The sequence below is a fragment of the Eretmochelys imbricata genome, chromosome 15 (genome assembly GCF_965152235.1).
Source record: "Eretmochelys imbricata isolate rEreImb1 chromosome 15, rEreImb1.hap1, whole genome shotgun sequence".
Lineage (NCBI taxonomy): Eukaryota > Metazoa > Chordata > Testudines > Cheloniidae > Eretmochelys > Eretmochelys imbricata.
Window position 1 is genome coordinate 6,103,380 of NC_135586.1, and position 19,968 is coordinate 6,123,347.

General features: G+C 42.0%; 1 protein-coding gene across 4 annotated transcripts in view; it reads left to right on the forward strand.

The window, feature by feature from the left end:
- Positions 1-19,968, forward strand: part of TPCN1 (two pore segment channel 1) — a 69,519-nt gene that overhangs the window by 26,119 nt on the left and 23,432 nt on the right. For 2 of the 4 annotated variants that reach the window (XM_077834790.1, XM_077834791.1), the window contains 13 exons: positions 3,752-3,876; positions 6,946-7,122; positions 8,429-8,542; positions 9,102-9,232; positions 9,941-10,029; positions 11,487-11,521; positions 12,419-12,477; positions 13,322-13,421; positions 14,613-14,729; positions 15,427-15,551; positions 17,251-17,299; positions 17,525-17,588; positions 19,225-19,269. In XM_077834790.1, the coding sequence (XP_077690916.1) occupies positions 3,752-3,876; positions 6,946-7,122; positions 8,429-8,542; positions 9,102-9,232; positions 9,941-10,029; positions 11,487-11,521; positions 12,419-12,477; positions 13,322-13,421; positions 14,613-14,729; positions 15,427-15,551; positions 17,251-17,299; positions 17,525-17,588; positions 19,225-19,269 (1,230 nt within the window). The remainder of the gene's footprint in view (positions 1-3,751; positions 3,877-6,945; positions 7,123-8,428; positions 8,543-9,101; positions 9,233-9,940; positions 10,030-11,486; positions 11,522-12,418; positions 12,478-13,321; positions 13,422-14,612; positions 14,730-15,426; positions 15,552-17,250; positions 17,300-17,524; positions 17,589-19,224; positions 19,270-19,968) is intronic. The other 2 variants (XM_077834792.1, XM_077834793.1) reach the window with 1 other exon arrangement.

The window sequence follows — 19,968 nt, forward strand, 5'->3', positions numbered from 1 at the left end:
CACTATCAGAGGCTCATTCACCTGCACATCTACCAATGTGATATATGCCATCATGTGCCAGCAATGCCCCTCTGCCATGTACATTGGCCAAACTGGACAGTCTCTACATAAAAGAATAAATGGACACAAATCAGACATCAAGAATTATAACATTCAAAAAACCAGTCGGAGAACACTTCAATCTCCCTGGTCACTCAATTACAGACCTAAAATTTGCAATTCTTCAACAAAAAAACTTCAAAAACAGGCTCCAGCGAGAGACTGTTGAATTGGAATTAATTTGCAAACTGGACACCATTAATTTAGGCTTGAATAAAGACTGGGAGTGGATGTGTCATTAAACATGGGGAAATAGTTTTACTTTGTGTATTTCCCCCCCACCCACACTGTTCCTCACACATTCTTGTCAACTGCTGGAAATGGCCCATCTTGATTATCACTACAAAAGGTTTTTTTTCTCTCTCCTGTTGGTAATAGCTCACTTTAACTGATCACTCTCGTTATAGTGCGTAGGATAACACCCATTGTTTCATGTTCTGTGTGTGTGTGTGTGTGTATGTGTATATATATATATATATATATATAAAAGATATGATCTTCCTACTGTATTTTCCACTGCATGCATCCGATGAAGTGGGTTTTAGTCCGCAAAAGCTTATGCTCAAATACATTTTTTAGTCTCTAAGGTGCCACAAGTCCTCCTGTTCTTTTTGCGGATACAGACTAACACGGCTGCTACTCTGAAACCTGTCATTATAAACCTGTTTCCTTTGCATGCTGATAACTTTTCTAAACATTTCACCATTCTGGGCTTGAAATTTCCATTTTAGTCTGTGCTCCAAGAGAGAGGGGTGGGTGGGTGTAACTGGGGAAAAAACCCTTCATTCATTTGGGTCATGGGATGAAGTTTGGACCTTATGCTGGGCAGAGTTCCCAATGAGGTCTTTGCTTTGTTTGGGCTGGGGATTTGAAAATATAGTTTTTTATATTGACTGAAAAATGTATATGTGGTGAGAGGTGAGCATATACTGATGAAACCATGGTCCCTCTGTAATTCCACTAAACATTCTCTCTGACCAGGATACTTGGAGGCTTCTGCTGTCAGCCTAAAATTTACATAAGGGAGTTCACGTCTCCTTGAAATATGCACGCACAATCCTTTTAAAAATAATAATTAACCAGATCCCACATTTAAAGGTCTCTCCGAAATTTTTGCAGATTATAATCTTTCATTTAAAAAAATGCTGCACCTGTTATGCGGATAAATAGAAGACTTTGGGCTTCAGCATTCTGTAGCATTGCATTCACAGAGGCTTCAGTGGAGGAGAGGATTAAATAGTCACCAAATTCATCCACATCTTGAAAAAGAAAAAGAATAGATAGACAGACTGACTGACTGAACATTGCATGTTTAGATCACTTTGAAGTCTGGGATCCAAAGCTCTTTATGGTCACTCTGCAGCTGTGTTTATGTTCATTTGATTCCGGGTTAGAATGCAGTTGTCATGCTGCACTGACACAAGGGCTGTCAGTCCCTTGCATGCCATATCCTTTCAGGCAGCTACTTTCAATGACTTCTCTTTGGTGTGCTCCAGAATATTTGTCAGGTCTACCCCGGTGCTTCCAGAGGGATACTACAGGAACTGAATCTTCAGTTTATGGGGTTATTCTGGCATTTGAGAAGGACCTTGCTGCAAAGTGCCTCAGCAAATCTGCATGAACATTATAGCAAGGAGAGAAGAAATAAAAGCACAGTCACAATTTCCCCTTACCCCCAGATAAGGTCTCATAATTCACAGTCTATTCTGGTCAATTTCATGGCCATAGGATTTGAAAATTAGTTAATTGCATGGTTTAAGATGCTTACATCTGAAATTTCAGGGTGTTGTAACCATGGGGGTCCTGACCCAAAAGAGGGTCATGGGGTGGAGGGTGTCCAAAAGCTGTTGTAGAGGGGTCGCGGGATTGCCACCATCACTTCTCTGCTGCCTTCAGATGTGGAATCTCAAGGCAGCCTCCCCCCCCCCCCCCCCCCGGGAGTTTCCTGTGGCCACAGGAAGTTGCTGGAGGTTTAAGTGGGTCTGATCTCCCCCGTGCTGGGAGCACCCCAGCCAAGAGTTCCTAGCTGCTAGCCCCAGCTAGGGTGAGTTGGGACAGGACTTGCTCTTCCCCTGCGTGGCCGCTCTCTGGAGGAGATCAGACCTATCTACACCTCTGGCAACCTCTTGGGCTGCTGCCTAATCCCAGAGCTTTCTGCAGCTTCAGGAAGTACCTGGAGATGGGTCTGATCTCCCTCAAAGTGCAGCCATGCTGGGGAAGAGCAAGTCCTGTCCCTCCCCAGCCCAGCTGGGATTAGCAGCTAGGAGCCCCTGGCTGGGGCACTCCCAGCAGCATTGGGAAGATCAGACCCACTTCCGGCAACTTTCTGCAGCTTGGGTAGGTATCCAGAGGTGGGTCTGATCTCCTCCCTGGAGTGGCTGTGCAGGGGAAGAGTAAGTCCCATCTCTTCCCAGCCCAGAGGGGACTAGCAGCTGGAGCAGGGGGCATGGTAGGAACCCTTCACTTGGCACACACCACAGCCCTGTCCCTCCCTTACAATAGCTATATTTCACAGGGGAGGTCTGATTTCATGGTCCGTGACACTTTTTCCACAGCCGTGAATTTGGTAGGGCCCTACTCATAACACAGAGATTAAGAACTGCTGCATAGCAACTTTGAAACAACAGGACTGGGGCTTTTGTAGAGGAAAATCCTTCTACTTCCCATGCTGGGACTCAGCAAAACTATTTTTATGTGTACCTCTGTAAGAAAACTACCAAGGAGGAAGAATGTCACTGTCATAAGAAGTTTGCTGTGTAGTGTCCCATAACTTGTTTCCTTGCTTTTTAGGATTTGAGTTGGGGGAAAATATTGCAGTTATTCCTAATACCCTTTTTTTATACAAGGATTTTTGTCTACGGAATCTTAAACAAATGATAGAGCACTCTTCGTTTCTGTGGTTCTTTAGAGATTAAAAAGACCCCAAAAGTTTTAAAGTAACCTAGGACATGAAGATAGACAATTAACTTTCTCTCTTAGGCTATAAGATGGGGATATGGATATTTACTTGTATTGCAGGAGTGTTGTGCAGATGAATTAATGACTACAGAGCACTCTGAAAATATAATGCTGTCTATAATGTTAAGTATTATGATTTAGTTTCTGTTGCTTGCTGTAACCCGTTACTCTTCCTGAGTCTTCCCTAGTATTCAGTCTAAAAAGAAAGTTTTGCGGTATTTTTGTTTTGTTTTTTCTGGGTTGTATGCCCCCAAAGAGGCTTTCAGAAGTTTGTCATCTCCTCTTAATTTGTTTCTCTTGATGGTAGAGGTATGAACCTGAAAGCATTAATATCATGAACCAAGAGACCTTCTTATGTTAAATGGGCAGGTGACTCTGTTTTGAGAGAATCCAGCGTGTCCTATTATAAGATGCTCATGTTCAAACATTCAGAAGTTCTTAACTGCTGAGTTCAAGAGTGCTGATCATAACATGCTAGTTTTTGAAAGCTGCTTCTTGGGAAGAATTGATTGGCCAGTGTCTACATTGTCACTTGGTATTCAGGTGTCACTTGATGCTTGTCACTTGTCTTATTACATGATACTTGACCTGCTTGCGTTCCAGAAAAGGCTGGTGCATTCTCCCTGATCAAACTGGGCCTACTTAATTGTACATACCTCTCTCTTTCTCTCTCTGCCCTGTCCTATGGATACAGATGGAGGCAGCTATGACCTTGTTAACGATGTGTCTAGCCCAGCAACAGGGGACTACCATTCTCAGCAAAGATCTGCCAGACACAACTGGGAAATGAACTACCAAGAGGCAGCAATCTACCTCCAGGTGAGGCCTGCTATTCAGTGTTGTGGTAGAAGTATCCACCCTGTGTTTGAAATTGCTCATCAAGGGCTTGTGAACAGGGGAGTAACCCTTTGATGTGTAAATTGGTAACGTGGACTTTTAAATCATGATCTATATTAAATATAGAAAACTGCATTTGTGAAGTTTCCTGGTTGCAGGGTTGATTCTCTAAATGGGAGTGTCTCCTTACTGTTAGAGAAAAAAAGATGAGGACTTGGGAGATTTAGGTTCTATTCCTAACTGTGCCAGACTCACTGTGTGATCTTGAGCAAATCATTCAACCTCATTCAAGTCTAATGTGAACTCATGTTTATAATGGAAGTTCACTGAGTTAATACATTGTCTGATTATGGCACATACAGTAGGCTAAGCCCTCTAGATTGAAGAATTATTCTTGTTGCTGTCTTGACCAATTACCATGTTGATGATGTCCTTGAAATGAAGTAGACATAACTTAAATAGCACTCAGATTGTTTATCCAAATTAGCAGCTTCAGGCTAGAGTTTGCTATCTGAATAAGAGGGCTTAGCTGCCCAAGAATGTCTTGAATTGCATCCAATGAAGTGAGCTGTAGCTCACGAACGCTTATGCTCAAATAAATTGGTTAGTCTCTAAGGTGCCACAAGTACTCCTTTTCTTTTTGCGAATACAGACTAACATGGCTGCTACTCTGAAACTTGAATTGGTTAGTTACCAAAAGACAAAATTTGGCTCTTTTTTTCATTCTGTAAGTTTGTTTGGGTCACGCCTGGATAAGAATGCCCTACTGATGTAAAGCTAGCTCTGTCTCTGAGTGGGAGCTTGAGTTTAATCTGGGTTAGGTTTTTTCTGTCCTGTTTGCAATGTGGATCACCGAACTGACTGTTATATATAAGTTAAACAGAACATAAGCTTGAACTTAACTATTGAGAATTGGCTCTTTTCTTGTGAGATGATTAAATGGAACAAAGTTGTTACATAAGAATGGCCATACTGGGTCAGACCAAATGTCTGTCTAGCCCAGTATCCTGTCTTCTGTCAGTGGCCAATGCCAGGTGCCCCAGAGGGAATGAACAGAACAGGTAATCATCAAGTGATCCATTCCTGTCGCCCATTCCCAGCTTCTGGCAAACAGAGGCTAGGGACACATTCCCTGCCAATCCTGGCTAATTGCTGGACCTATCATCCATGAGTTTGTCTATTTCTGTTTAGAACCCTGTTACAGTCTTGGCCTTCACAACATCCTCTGGTACAGAGTTCCACAGGTTGACTGTGCGTTGTGTGAAGAAATACCTCCTTTTGTTAGTTTTAAACCTGATGCCTGTTAATTTCATTTGGTGACCCCTAGTTCTTGTGTTTATGAGAAGGAGTAAATAATACTTCCTTATTTACTTTCTCCACACCAGTCAAGATTATGTAGACCTCAGTCATATCCTCCCTTAGTCGTCTCTTTTCCAAGCTGAAAAGTCCTAGTCTTGTTAATCTCTCATCATATGGCAGCCATTCCATATCCCTAATAATTTTTGTTGCCCTTTTCCGCACCTTTTCCAATTCCATTATATCTTTTTTGAGATGGGGCAACCACATCTGCACACAGTATTCAAGATGTGGGCGTACCATGAATTTATATAGAGGCAATATGATATTTTCTGTCTTATTCACTATCCCTTTCTTGATGATACCCAACATTCTGTTCGCTTTTTTGACTGCCGCTGCACATTGAGTGGATGTTTTCCTGAACTATCCACAATGACTCCAAGGTCTCTTTCTTGAGTGGTAACAGCTAATTTAGACCCCATCTTTTTATATGTATAGTTGGGATTGTTAGCTCACATTTATAGTGTGGATCACCTCTTAATGGAAAAACTGTCTTGTGGACCTGACCTCACTTCCCACTCTTGACCACAGCCTCCCATCCATAATTGCTTAATATCCTCATAGTAACTGCAGCAATTGCTTGCCTTACCTAGAAATGTAATGTTAGAGATGTACTTAACTGTCCCAGTTGGAAAAAACTAGACAGCACCAAGTGACATCTTCAGACAAACCAGCAAGTGCTCTGCAGGTCACCACTGGTCCACAGTGAGAACCTCTAGCTTAAACAATAGAAGTGGCTGTTTGATGGTCCTATATTGAAAGACTGAGACCTATTTAAACGTAAGCTCATTGGTACCAGAGCAGTCTTTTCCTTACGAGCTAAAGTAGTAGTAAAGCTACTGCTGTAAATCATTTGCAAGCAAACTGTTGGAGTGTTGAGCATGTATGCTCAAATAAATTGGTTAGTCTCTAAGGTACCACAAGTACTCCTTTTCTTTTTGCGAATACAGACTAACACGGCTGCTACTGTGAAACCTGAACTTTAATGTTAAGATCTTGAAGCAAGAGGGAATGACACATCAGCATATAGACTGCCTTAATTTTTCATGAGCTCCAGCTTCCCACATTCCTTTCCAGAATGTACTGGACAGTATTTGTGTTCTACGAAAGGATTTTCCGTGCATAGTCATTTTGCAAGGTCAAGATAAGAAACCATGACTGTTAAGCTCAGGGCCAACTGGTTATCTGAGTTCTTTAGAGTTCTATCATGGAGAAGTTGATCAGTTTGATGTGGGAAGTCACAAATGTGGAAATAATTAAAAATAAACAACATCCCAGAGTTTTTCAAGTGCTAGCTAAATTTCTTTGGCTATCCTGCAAAATGACCTGGGCACTTCCTTTTCCTAAGAAACTAATAGCTTTCTAAGTTGGAAGCTCACAGCTGTTAATGTAATCCGTACTACTGAAATATACACACAGAAAAAAGTGGGTTTGCTTTGTGTATAATATATGCCATGTCACCTAGTGGTTAGAGCATTGCCTCGGGATCCAGAGCTTCTGAGTTCTAGTCCTATTTCTGCCACTTGGAGAAGACACTTAACCACTCAATGAATCAGCTTACCAGTCTGTAAAATGGGAATAACACTACTTCCCCCACAGGGCAGTTATGAAACTAACTTGATGTATGTAAGATCAGATGGAAGGTGCTCTTGTAGTGTAAAACATTACTAATGTTGCTGCTATTATTTTCTATAGGAAGGAGAAAACAATGATAAATTCCTCACCCACCCCAAGAATGCCAAAGCGCTGGCTGCCTACCTCTTTGTACACAATCATCTTTTCTACCTAATGGAGCTGACCACGGCATTGCTGCTCCTGCTGCTGTCCCTCTGCGAGGCCCCTGCTGTCCCCATTCTTCGCCTTGGCATCTATGTATGTAGTTCAGTCACAGAATGATGATGTGAGTGGATGGGCACAGAGAAAGAAGGCAGCAGCATCAGAAATACTATGTGGTTTGTTTAAGGGCATGGGGGGAGCAGAAGCAGTGTTGTTTTCACTGGATGTGGAGAGATCAGGCTCCCTCAGGTCAACAATCAAGACACGACATATGTATGATGCTTTTAAGGGTCACCATCATCCCAGACCTATACTACCCATGATGTATTCAAACTGAATCATTAGCAGCTCTTAGAATGCGAACATTTCAGATCCTTGTCCCCTGGCATGTTTGAGAATAGCGTTCTAATCCCAGCTCTTGCTCAGATTCCTCCTGTGATGTGGACAAGTAGCTGAAGCTCTGTGCCTCAGTTTCCCAAGGTTTATAATGGATATAAAGATATTTACCTTGCTTCTCCGTATTTGTGAGAATTAATTTTAAAGTGCTTTGAAGCTTTATGGTTAGATTTTTTTCAAAGGCCCAGCCTCCCTTTCTGTGAGTGTAGTGTGTTTGCAAAAATGAATTATGAGTGCAAATCAGAGGGTTTGTGTCACTACCTCTTTGTGGCTACAGATCAGATAGTGAGAAGTGCAAACACTCTGATTTGTGAGTGCAGCTTGCACCTGCAAACAGAGAAGCTGACCCTAATAATTAAGTGCTAAGGGTTATTACCATGGTTGTTCAGGGTTCTATTTCTGATCATCCATTACTTTTTCATATATGCAAGCTCTTTTTCCATCCAGCTCTTATTCCCGTACTGCATTGTGGGGTATATGCAGACTTGGATCTTTCAAAAAGAGCCATTTCTGAGTTACAGATTTGCAAAAAGTGTACTGAGGTAATTACATGGAAATAAATACTTACCATACATCAGTCGCTCATCAAAAATTGCAAAATCGTTTTCACTGAATGTTTTATCACACATTGTTTCTGGGATAAAACCAAAAAATAAAATTTCAATCAAAAGTAAGCCTTTTTAGAGAAAGTGCTAAGTGATGTGAGGCTGGATTTTTCCAGTGCTCAGCAGCTGTTGTCAATTAATGCTGAACATTAATTTAACCCTTAGAATATTAGTGCCAGGCTAACTTTAAGAATATTTAAGGATGTTTAAAAGACAGAGGACTGTTTGTTCTGATGTTTTCAATATATATTCAGGTCTTCTATCTCTGTAGGAAAAGCCTGACTGCTACAAAGCAGAGGTTTGTTACAGAAGCCACAAGCTTCTTGAGACGGGAGGGTAAAACCCTGGTTTCTGGAACCAGTGAAAATGAGAGGTTAAATTTATTGGTGGTCTGATTGCAGATCCACGCCACCCTGGAGCTCTTTGCATTAGTGGTTGTGGTCTTTGAACTTTCCATGAAGATGAGATGGATGGGCTTCTACACCTATATCAGACACAAAAGAACCATGGTTAAGGTAAGCTGCCTGCCCCACTGCCTGTCTTTTTCTTCAGTATTCTTTCTCCTTCAATGTCTTCTGTAACCACAGAACCAGAAGAAATATTGGGCTATTAAATATAGGGCATTTATTGAGTTGTCTCCCAACTTCCATCTGATATTACGTGAGCTATTGTCCATGTCTGAATTTTGGGGTTCTTTTCACTTCCTTAAAATCTTTTTCCCTGGTTATTAGTCACAAAACACATGGAACACAACTGGTATCCATGTGTACTGTCTATGAACTCGTACCACTCTGGATACACTTCCACAACTTCTGTTTCCTTCACTCTCCGAACGCTATTCCATTGCCTGGCTGTTGGGAAATGGCATAAGAGTAATGCCAGCCATGCTTTCTATGTCTGTGCCTGAACACTACAACTCTGCTCTTTTGCTTTTCTTTATACTGTCTGTCAAATGTACAGTTCAGCCAACGTTACTAATCAGGAACGGGGAGGGAAGAAGAGGAAGTTACCTTTGTAATGCTGATCACTTCCTCTTTTTTTTTTTTTTTTTTTTTTTTCCCCCTCCTCTTGCAGACCTGTGTGCTGTTAGTGCAGTTTGTAGAAGCAATAGTGGTTTTGGTGCGTCAGACCTCGCACGTCAGGATAACAAGAGCTTTGCGGTGTATCTTCTTGGTGGACTGTCGCTACTGTGGAGCGGTCAGAAGGTGACTGGCTACCTGGCCGACTGGCTACCTGGCCGACTGGCTGATTCCTGCAGTCATGGCTGAGAAAGAGATCAAACTAAAGCTTTGTGGTTGTCCAGGCTTTTTTCATAGAGACTTCATATTTACCCTGGAGATTTGTAAGAGTGCAGAATTGTAGCAAGGCAGTCTCAGAAATGTTACTGTATCTTAGAATGCTCTTGTTTTGGCCCTATTGGGAGGCTGTATGTCTTAACCCTGCAGAAAGAAATTGACACAGTGAAACTAAAGTTCATGCTCAAATAAATTGGTTAGTCTCTAAGGTGCCACAAGTACTCCTTTTCTTTTTGCGAATACAGACTAACACGGCTGTTACTCGGAAACAGTGAAACTAGTATCACATGTTACCTGAAGGCTGACTGCAAAGAAACTAAATATGGCTTGGAAAATTACTCGATGTTCTGGGGACCATGTAGCATTGTACTGCTGCATGGGAGACCTGGGTCTAGGGAATGAGTTTGAGATTCTTATTTCTCAGAGCTAACAGAACTTCACAATGTGCTAGAAATCCTGAGCATTCCATTCCCAATCATTGAAGTGAGAGATGGAAAAAGACTGACTAGATTCTCCAGTTTATCTGCTTGCCAATGTAGAATTGAGCCATCCTCACTTTCTGGTGCGCATACACAGGTTTCAGTTTAAAGTATGGAGTAAATGTTTCCTCCTTTTCAGAAATCTGCGGCAGATCTTCCAGTCTCTCCCTCCCTTCATTGACATCCTCCTCCTCCTTCTTTTCTTCATGGTGATCTTTGCCATCCTAGGTAAGTTGCCTTTGTGTAAGTTTAAGCTGTCTGCTTTCTTGTATGGTACCTTGCAATAATTATTGTCCATGTGCCACAAAAGAGCAAGGGGAATGTAAAGCTGATTGGACGTAAGATGTTTTGACAGGCTCTTCACTTCCTTTCTGTCTGATTCATTTCATAATTAGCTGGGAGGTGAGGACAGGTGAAGAGTTGGAAAACATAGGAATTAGGGATTTCAGCCCCGTAAGGTAACATCACGAGTGACAAGGGAAATAAGTAACTTTGCCAAAAGGAGTTCTTGTATGCTTTGTGTGCGACTTCCAAGTTCTGCTTAATCAACTTCAGTCTGCAAGTTCAATTTAAACTTCTGAAAATTACTGTCTGTACTGTGCCTTGTACAATGCCATCCTCGGAGAGTATCAGAGAATTTGCTTTCCGGAGGGGTCATTTGAAACATATACAATACCTTTTCACCTTCATGGTATTAGAAAACTTAACAGTTGCGTTAGGTTTGCCAAGGATGGTGAACTTTTGGCATGCAATGCCTCTTCTGCAAAACAGTCACTGCCCAGCCTAAGGGCCAGCCAGCGTGTCCAAGCTTACGGCATGCCAGGTCTTCAGTCAAATCATGGGACTTTGTGAAATGAGAGAACGCTCTCTGGGTCTCTTGACCCTTTGTAGCACCAGCTGGGAAAGGATATGAAAGTAGAGGGGATCTTCAACTATGGGAGCAGGTGCCAAATCTTTGGACTGAAGAACCTCTTGCTGTTTTGGAGAAGGAGAGAGAGGAGGGGAGAAAAGGGAATAAGAAAAGCAGGAAGGAGAAGGAGAGGAAGCAGAGGTTTGAGAAAGGGAAGAGAGAATAAAACCAATCAAGATGGAATAAAATCACTAATGAAAGGGGACAAGAGGAAAGGAATGGCAGATCAGGAAAAAAGGATTCACAAACCCAAATCCTGCTCTCTTCTGCAGAAGCATGTTAGTGAGGCTGGAGACAAGGGCATGGGACACCTTTTTCTCTCCCTCAACCACCTTCTTTCCTGATGTCCTCTGTCCGTCATCTTCCATGCTGCTCCTTATGTTTAGAACAGTGTTCCAGATTAATCTGGGGTGGGGACTGTGGGCCTGATTCTCACACCTTCTTGTCCTTTACAATTGTATAAAAATGTGTGTACAATGCTACCAAATTAGGATTCCCCACTCACTTGAACCCATTTAACATAGGTATAAATGCTGATACAAGGTGCCTGTGCAATGGAGAATGAGATCCTATATCTTCATCCTCTCTAAAGCACTGCGCACATGCATTATGCTGCATACAGATATTAAATAATAACAGAGTATTTAGCTGATGATCTGAAGTTTCATAGCCGTGATTTGAGGACAGGGACTCTTCGTTATTCTGTTGCTTGAAATTAATGTCCTTTTTTTTTTTTGTTTTTCCCCCTTCCCATTTTCTCCTTCCATTTCTTTAGGTTTTTATCTGTTTTCCTCTAACCACTCAGATCCCGTAAGTAAACAACAAATACTTCAGACTTCGCTTTTTAAGACCCATTTGGTCATCTTGAAAACCAAATTCAAATAGTATATATAAGGTATAGATATAGTTTTTCTCCTGAATGGATTGTCTCTGGTTTTTAACTGGAGTTAGCACTAAGAAGGGCAGAGGGCCATGACTGACCATTTATTTTTGTAACATAGTTAACCAAGGATCAGAACCAATGGGAAATAGTAAATGGTCCCCCCCTCAATGTCAGGAGATCCAAAAGGGGACATTACATTTGTCACCCCTCTTCTTGATGTCTCAGTCCAATCAGGGCCAGCCAAATCTCCCACTACCCACAACTGCATCTATAGTGCAGTGCACCACACCTGTGGGCTGGCATATAAATGTCCTTGATGTACTTTGCTGCTCTGCTATTAGTGCTTCTGCCTGGATAGGTAAGTGAATATACCCAATAAAGAGTTGTGATCCCAGCACAGCTGCTGGCAACCTCTTGTGATACACCAAAACTTCTTGTGATACACTTGATCACAGATCTAAGGAAAATAGTACTTTTCCATCCCAAGTGGGAGGCAGTTGGGTCTGCAGTGAAAGAGTGGTATAAGAAATCCTATTCTCGTCCTCCCAACTTATGCTGGCCTTACTGCTCAACAGCCACAGGTTCCAGCTGCCAAGTCTGACCACAGGGTGATAAAAGTATTGGGAGTAACCTACAGGAATGTTCAGACAAGCTTTCATTTTTTAACTTTTGACATGCCACACCTTTCTGTTTGCCTACAGAAGGGGCATGCAATTACATGTCAAGAACTACTAAGAAAGGTCAGGAAATTAGTTAATTAGTTAAGGAATTATAACCTTGACAGTGTCAATGTGGGGCTGGTTTGTATTTGTTTTCTCTTTCAGTATTTCAGTACCTTAGAGAACAGCCTTGTGAATCTCTTCGTTCTTCTGACCACTTCAAAGTAAGTCCATGCTTCCTTCTACTGGGACTCCCTCCCTTCCCATCATCTCTGGGGAAAAAGTCTCTCACAGCAAATCTTTTATTTGTGAAACCTCTGGGGCTGCAGCTGTGACCTCTTCTTTGTAGCATGAGAGCGATGTTTCCCGGTGGGGAACCTGTACTTCATTGCAGCCTAATGTGCAATGACCTGCCCCGAAGGAACTGCTGTAGTTCACCATTAAGTATTATGAAGCCACTAAAGGGGAAGGATGGTCTCACTGTTAAGGAACAGGTCTAAGAATACAGAGGTCTGAGTTATGCTCCTTTGTCTGGCACTAACACATTATACAGGCATGGGAAAGTCACTTCACCACCTCTCTCTGCCTCTTTTTCCCATCTGTAAAATGGGGATAATGATGCTTGTGCATTTTCTAGGATGATTGTGAGGATTAATTAACTTAAAATCCTTGGAATAAGATCTCTGTAGAACTGCAAAATATTACTGTTGATTAAAACATAAATAAACCATAGATACTTTGTAAGTCCCTGTTGCCCATCAAACTTTTGGGATGTTTAGGGATACATAATCTTCACTGCATTTCAAACTCTTGCAGCTAATGTATACGCAAAAGACTAAGTCTAATATACAGACTAACACGGCTTCTACTCTGAAAGGTAATGTATAGGTTCATAATCTGTATATTGTGTATAGCTACTTAGTCTGCATAACTATATGAGGATGGTGATTTGTGTATGCATATACACAGTTCCTGTACATAGTATGATCATCTAGTCAGTGTGAAATGCTGCATGAATGAGACTATTGTGATTGCTAATAAGTTGGCTTGTATGTTTTGGGGGGGCAGTTTCCCTGATGTGATGATGCCATCTTACTCCCAGAATCCCTGGTCCTGTGTCTTCTTCATAGTATACCTCTCCATTGAGCTCTACTTCATTATGAATTTGGTAAGTTTCTTACTGCAGCTGGGACTCACTCCCCTTCCTCTCATTTTGATATTGCAGTAGAGTTCTTCACCTGTCGCAATGGTTTGGTAATAGAGTGCCTGTTCTCTTTTGTGTTATGATGATTTCTTAACAGGGTCTATCTCATTAAAAACAATTCTACCCGTAACAAGGTCTCTTTGGTAATGTTCAGCCATCTTTGCAATCTCTTGTAACAACACTGCAATGACCTCTTCAGGGATTTTTGATCATTTAAGATGTGTCACATCGGTGGTCTGCTCATTGTGATAAGGCCCCTTTTGAAATCTCTTGTCATAACGGGGGTATCGGGATCCCTATCGGAATTATCACCTAGTAATAGCATTTTAATATCTTAACCAACCTGGAACCCTTTTAAATTGCCAATCAGAGTCTGAAATGGTTAAAACTGGTAACTCTGACAGGACTTTAATTGTAGCAGCACTAACATTAGCTCTGCAATCCATGTATACGTCCTCATATGTCACCTACACATAGTTAGATCTCCTTAGTGGGTGCTTGTTTATAGGTGTGTCTGCGTATTGAAAGATTTAAATAGGGAGCACAGCTGTAGCCATAGAATAGCATGAGTCTATTAATTCAGTCACAACTGGAGCTTTCAGGCTCACTTTGGCTTGTCCAAACCAATACAAGGCTCCGGAAATCCATCTACAGAAGCTGTATGCTGTATTACCTTGCAACACTATCTATTGATGAATACTGATGTCATTACATCTGGGCCTTATAGAAGCTAGCCAGTTGAGGGTATACTTGACAAAGCTTCAGTTGAAGGTATAAAGGCAGAAAGTAGCCCTCTTTCCCCTCTTCTTCTGAGCTTACTGTCCTGGTATGAACAGGCATCGTACAAACTTTTTTATGTGACTCTCATTAATGATGATAGGAGCTGTGTAGCCAAATACCTATGCACCATTTAAAAAATGTAACTGTGGGTGTGTGCTCTTGTTAATCCTTTGGTGTCCAGGTTGCTTAGAGATTCTTATTAACTCTACTATACCCTGTTTTAGCACAGCACCTAGCAAAATCCATACTGCTGGCATCTATTGTGCCTCTCTGTGGTGCTTATTCATAAGTGTCTAGATGCAATGTAGCATAAGAGGCCATATGCTGTAGCGATCAAAGCCTGACTTCCTCTTTGTCTCATCTGTTTCTTTTCAGCTTCTTGCTGTGGTGTTTGACACTTTCAGTGATATTGAAAAGAGGAAGTTCAAGTCCCTGCTGCTGCACAAACGCACAGCCATACAACATGCCTACCGCCTGCTTGTCAGCAAGCAGGTAGGGAATATTCTGTGTATGTGCAAGAAATACCTAGCCTGTGTCACTGGAACCGGTTACTGACGCCCACCAGTAGCTCATCGGAAGACACTGAGTGTTTAAAGAGGTGGTGTCCCACCAGCAGTAATTGATGACAAAGTTCAGTGTGATCAGAAACCTGAAGGATTCAATAGATAGAGGATGGCTAAGTGACAACTAGCAGGAATGTTAAGCCTATAAATATATTTTGCAGATTGTGCAGAACCAGGGAGAAAAGGAATGATTTAGCATAGTGAATTGAGGGTATAACGAAGAGTAATGGAATGAAATTCAAAAGGGAGAGCCATAGGTTAAGTATCAGTAAAAGTATCCTGGCAGTGAGCTCTGTTAGACAGTGGAACAGTTTTCCAAGGGAAGTGGTGGAAGACCTAATACTTGGCACTTAAACTGAACAGAACTTCAGTGCAAGATTGTTCTCTGTTCTTCCACTAATCAGGAGATCAAGTAGAGGAGCTAATCCCAGGAGACTTTCCCTATATCTAGGTTCTAGAGTAATAAGTGAGTGTGTGCCTTCTAGAGGTGGTAGTAACAGCATCTTATCCTGACATTTAAATCTTGCTTAGAAGCAGTCCTAAGAGAGAGTTAAATACAGTGGCCTATATGTTCCTATGCTTCCTCCTACAGCATCACTTATGGCAACCCCTTTCTGTGTTTCTAGAGACCATCTGGTATCTCCTTCAAGCAGTTTGAAGGGCTCATGCGGTTTTATACGCCTCGGATGTGCGCCAGAGAGCGTTATCTCACTTTCAAAGCACTGAATCAAAGCAATACAGCTTTAGTCAGGTAGGAGCTGGTGCTGTAACCGAGAAAAGGGGTGGCATTTTACAGGATTCATGACACTCTGGGTCCATACCATATGTCAGAGGGAATGGTGTGGCTTATGAAGGAAAATCAATCCCAGAATACAGGCTTAGATGCAGCCTGGGGTCGGGGAACACTTCTGGGATTCTTGCCTTCTTAGGCTATTGGAGGTGAACTTGGGCTTGGAAGGGGCGTCAAAGTGATAATCCCCTGCTGCTTTATGATCTGCTCCTTGATGACTGGCTTTCCCTTCTGCCCCGTTGGAGAGACAATACTGCGATGACAGCCATTAAGCAGAGGGAGATAGGTGTAAGACAGAGGTCCTTGGAATAAAAGAGTGGGGAAACAGAGGACCCTATCTGGACATGAGACACCCAAAGAAAGGAGAACTTCTGCACATGCAATGCAACTTTAGCTTAACGCTTTCCCAGGTAACCAGCAATTGGTTATGTCCCCGGCATTTCACTAAAGCACCACTCTCCTGGAGTTCCTAAAAAGACTGCAGAACCCTGCATTAAGATTCAGAGTAATTATTGCTGAATCATGCTGTTGGGTGAGTCCAGTTAACTCCAACCTGGGTATAAAGAGATGAGTGTGTCTTTGGGCGAGAGAGACCTAGAATGATAGGACAAGGAAACCCCGAAGGGAAACTCAGGGCATAGCTAAGCTTGGGGTGAAATCTTTGCATGATGCTAATCTGGTGGTAGATAATGGTTTTCATTTCCCAATAAAGCTAAACCCCCAGGAAGGGAGTGAATCTGGATGCTAGTTCAGCATCTGTGTGCTCTGTTGAGGATGGGGTAGGTACCAAGAGTCAGATTGTTCAAGGTGTTTAGGTGCCTAAAGGTGCAACTAGGCACCAAGTAAGATTTTTTCAAATCTGCGTCTTTAGGCATCTAAACACCTTTAAAAATCTGGCCCAAGCTGATTGTCAGTCGTTTTCATTTCATATGCTTACAGGGTTCTCTTATCTCATGTCTTTGCACCAGTTTTATTGTTGCTCAAAAGTTTAAAACTATCTTTTTAAAACAACCAACCAAAACCAAGCAGGAAAGGAATAGTTAGTAGTAAATGAGGAATTAAAATGTACTTCCAGGATGGTTCAAGTCCAATTATTTGTAAATGGCATTTTACAAACCGCACAACTGATCACCCAGCTATCAACCATGAGGCTTATGTAAACCTTAATATCGGTGATATCTTACTGTATTTATTTATATGCATGTAGTACATGCAAGTAAACACTGTACCCCTAAGACCTTACACTATAAGTGGAAATTCTGATTCCATTGAAGTCCATAGCAAAACTCTCCTTGAGTTCAGTGGAGCCGAGATTTCACCCTAAGACTGTATCAGTCTTTGTCAGGCCTTGCTGCAGAAACGTGGTAGTCTTTACTCTCTCCTAAGGCTCACTTGCATTTAGGAAAACCTGAGACACAAACAATGGAATAGCTGAACGTTGATTTTTCATATAGTTTGAACAAGGAGTTAACAAGAGAAATTAAGGGGACTTCTCCTGAAAAGAAGGTCTGGCATGGAAAATGTTCCCCCATCCCACAATCAGGGGACACAGTTAGGCACTTGATACACTTAAATAGTGAAACATTTGTTACCCATGATGGCAAAATCCAAATACCACAGAGATTTTGATCTGATTCACCCTTTTATCTTTCTCTTACAGCCTACAGGATTTCTACAATTTCTATGAAGTTGTTGGCTTAAAATGGAAGGCAAGTGTTAAATGGAAGAGAGTGTGAGGAGAGAAGGGGATGAGGACTGGAGGGAAGTTGGAGGTGAAAGAGAAGGTGGAGGAGAAATAAAGACTATGTGGAACAAGACCAAAATGACACGGGGAGAAGATGGGTCTTGTTCCTTTCTCTTATGGATGTAATTTTGACCTACTTAGATAAATCTCTGCTCATACCTCCCACTGATCAGGTCTGTTCCACTTCCAGGCAAAACGAAACCGCGAGCACTGGTTTGATGACCTTCCACGGACAGCGTTTCTTATATTTAAAGGTAATTTGCTCTACAGATCACTTGATGATTACCCTGTTCTGTTCATTCCCTTTGAAGCATCTGGCATTGGCCGTTGTCTGATGACGGGATACTGGGCTAAATGGACTATTGGTCTGACCCAGTTTGGCCGTTCTTATGTTTTAAATTCTACATGTGCAGAAGCATGTACCTGTTGGAAAATCATCTCTTTTCAAAAAAAAAAAAAAGGCCTTCTGAAAGAACACATTCTCTCTACAGTACCCCAAGCGTAAATACAGTAACAGTCTAAATGCTCCAGATAAACTGCTGAGATGGGCAAAGTCGCTAACTGCCGATCCACTCAAAGGGCACAGAGCAGCAGCCGTGTTAGTCTGTATCCGCAAAATGAAAAGGAGGACTTGTGGCACCTTAGAGACTAACAAATTTATTTGAGCATAAGCTTTTATGAGCTACAGCTCACTTCATCGGATGCATTCAGTGAGCTATTATTAATAGTAATAATAGCTCACCTTACCTGATCACTCTTGTTACAGTGTGTATTGTAACACCCATTGTTTCATGTTCTCTGTGTATATAAATCTCCCCACTGTATTTTCCACTGAATGCATCCGATGAAGTGAGCTGTAGCTCACAAAAGCTTATGCTCAAATAAATTTGTTAGACTCTAAGGTGCCACAAGTCCTCCTTTTCATTTTTCAAAGGCACAGTGTTCTGGCCTGTTGGAGGACATCTGTTACACAAATATATATTCTGTGCACTGACCCGGAAACCAACTTGATAAAATAAGGAAAGCTTCTTAGCAAATACCTTGTAATAGACTAAGTCTTGAGCCCACCCATTGCTGGATTCATCTTCTGGTACAGCATGCAGGAGAGTCTGACGCAGCGCTCCAGCTTGCTGGGACTGGCCGAGTCTAGGAGATTCGTTTGTCAGTATCCAAGGCTGCAGCTCTCCTCCAACAGCAGCTGGCTGTGGAGTGGATTTGTAGTCTCCCAGGGGTTGCTGGTCTTCATAATCTCAGGTGGATGCAGCATTTGCACAGAGCATGTGCAGCTGCTGTAAAGGAGAAAATAGAGGTTATAATGTGGCCTAGATACAGCCTTAAATGTAATATACCCTCTACATGCCACTATTGCAAATGTTCCAGTTTTTCTTTACCAGTTTGTATCCCTGGATAATTTTTTTCTTAATATATATGTATGTTAGTGAGGGACAACTAGCCTGAACCAAGGATAGTGCAGGCAGCTACTGGTACAAGATCCCTATGCAGCTGTGCTAATGCACTTTAGCCCCACATTAGGACACTTCCACTGTTCCAGGACTGGGCAGTGACTGACATCTCCATTTGAACTGTGCACTAGTTTCAAGATGTGGGCAAATTTTGGAACTGCAGTAGGGTGAGAACTGTCACATCACTGTCACTTGAGTTGTGGGTCAGGATTTGAAGTCAAGGCATAAGAAGTGAAAGACATGTAAGTGCACTATTGCCCACTGTGCTACCTATACCCTGTGCTGAGAATGAATATGAAAAATGAGCCCAGTTAATGTCAGGGAGGTTATTGAATAGATATGGAGGAAGAAGAGGGAGTATTTGAGTTTATTTTTAAGTATTTTTTGTAACGAACATCTATTCGTAATATTTCACTTCTTCATACAGGCATTAACATTCTGGTGAAGTCCCGAGCATTCCAGTATGCCATGTGTAAGTGTGAAAAACAAAATCTCATGATTTTACGTACTCAGCTTTCTTTGTTCTTCAGGGCAGGGATTCTCTCTCTGTGTTTGTACGCTGCCTAGTGCAATGGCACCAGATCTCTGATTGGAGACACAATGCACAATAATTCCTGTGCTTGTCTGCAATCAGGGAAGGAGTTCTTGTATCTGTGCGTGTAGGATTCTTATAAGGACTAGTTTATACATTACTTTGAAGTGTGTTTTATGGGACTGGTTTCTTCAGAAGCTGGCTATTGCATCCTCTGAAATGCAACAGGATGTGTGATTACACTTCACATGGTTTCAGTTTTGACACTGCAGCTGAGGATGTTAATGCAAGAACCTGACTTGACACACAATGCTCCCATGGTTTGCTGTACTTCAGAAAGTGCAAACAGCTTAATTCCAAGGGGTATTGCTTGGAATTTGTACTGAACAGAGCTGTCAAGTTTCTCTAGAGAGGAGGGCAAGTTTGACTCCTGGTCCCATTTGTTACGCTAATCTCTAATTTTGATTGATTTTTATTCTGTAAGGAAGTGCCCTTTTTGCTGATTATGATGGTAGAATGAAGGGAGAAAAAAGGAGTGAAGGGGAGATTTCCTACATCTTGGATCCTCTGTGTCGCAATGCCTTAATGGTGGGCGCTACAAGAAGGCCTGTAGGAGCTTTGTGATGGTGCTGTATCCTT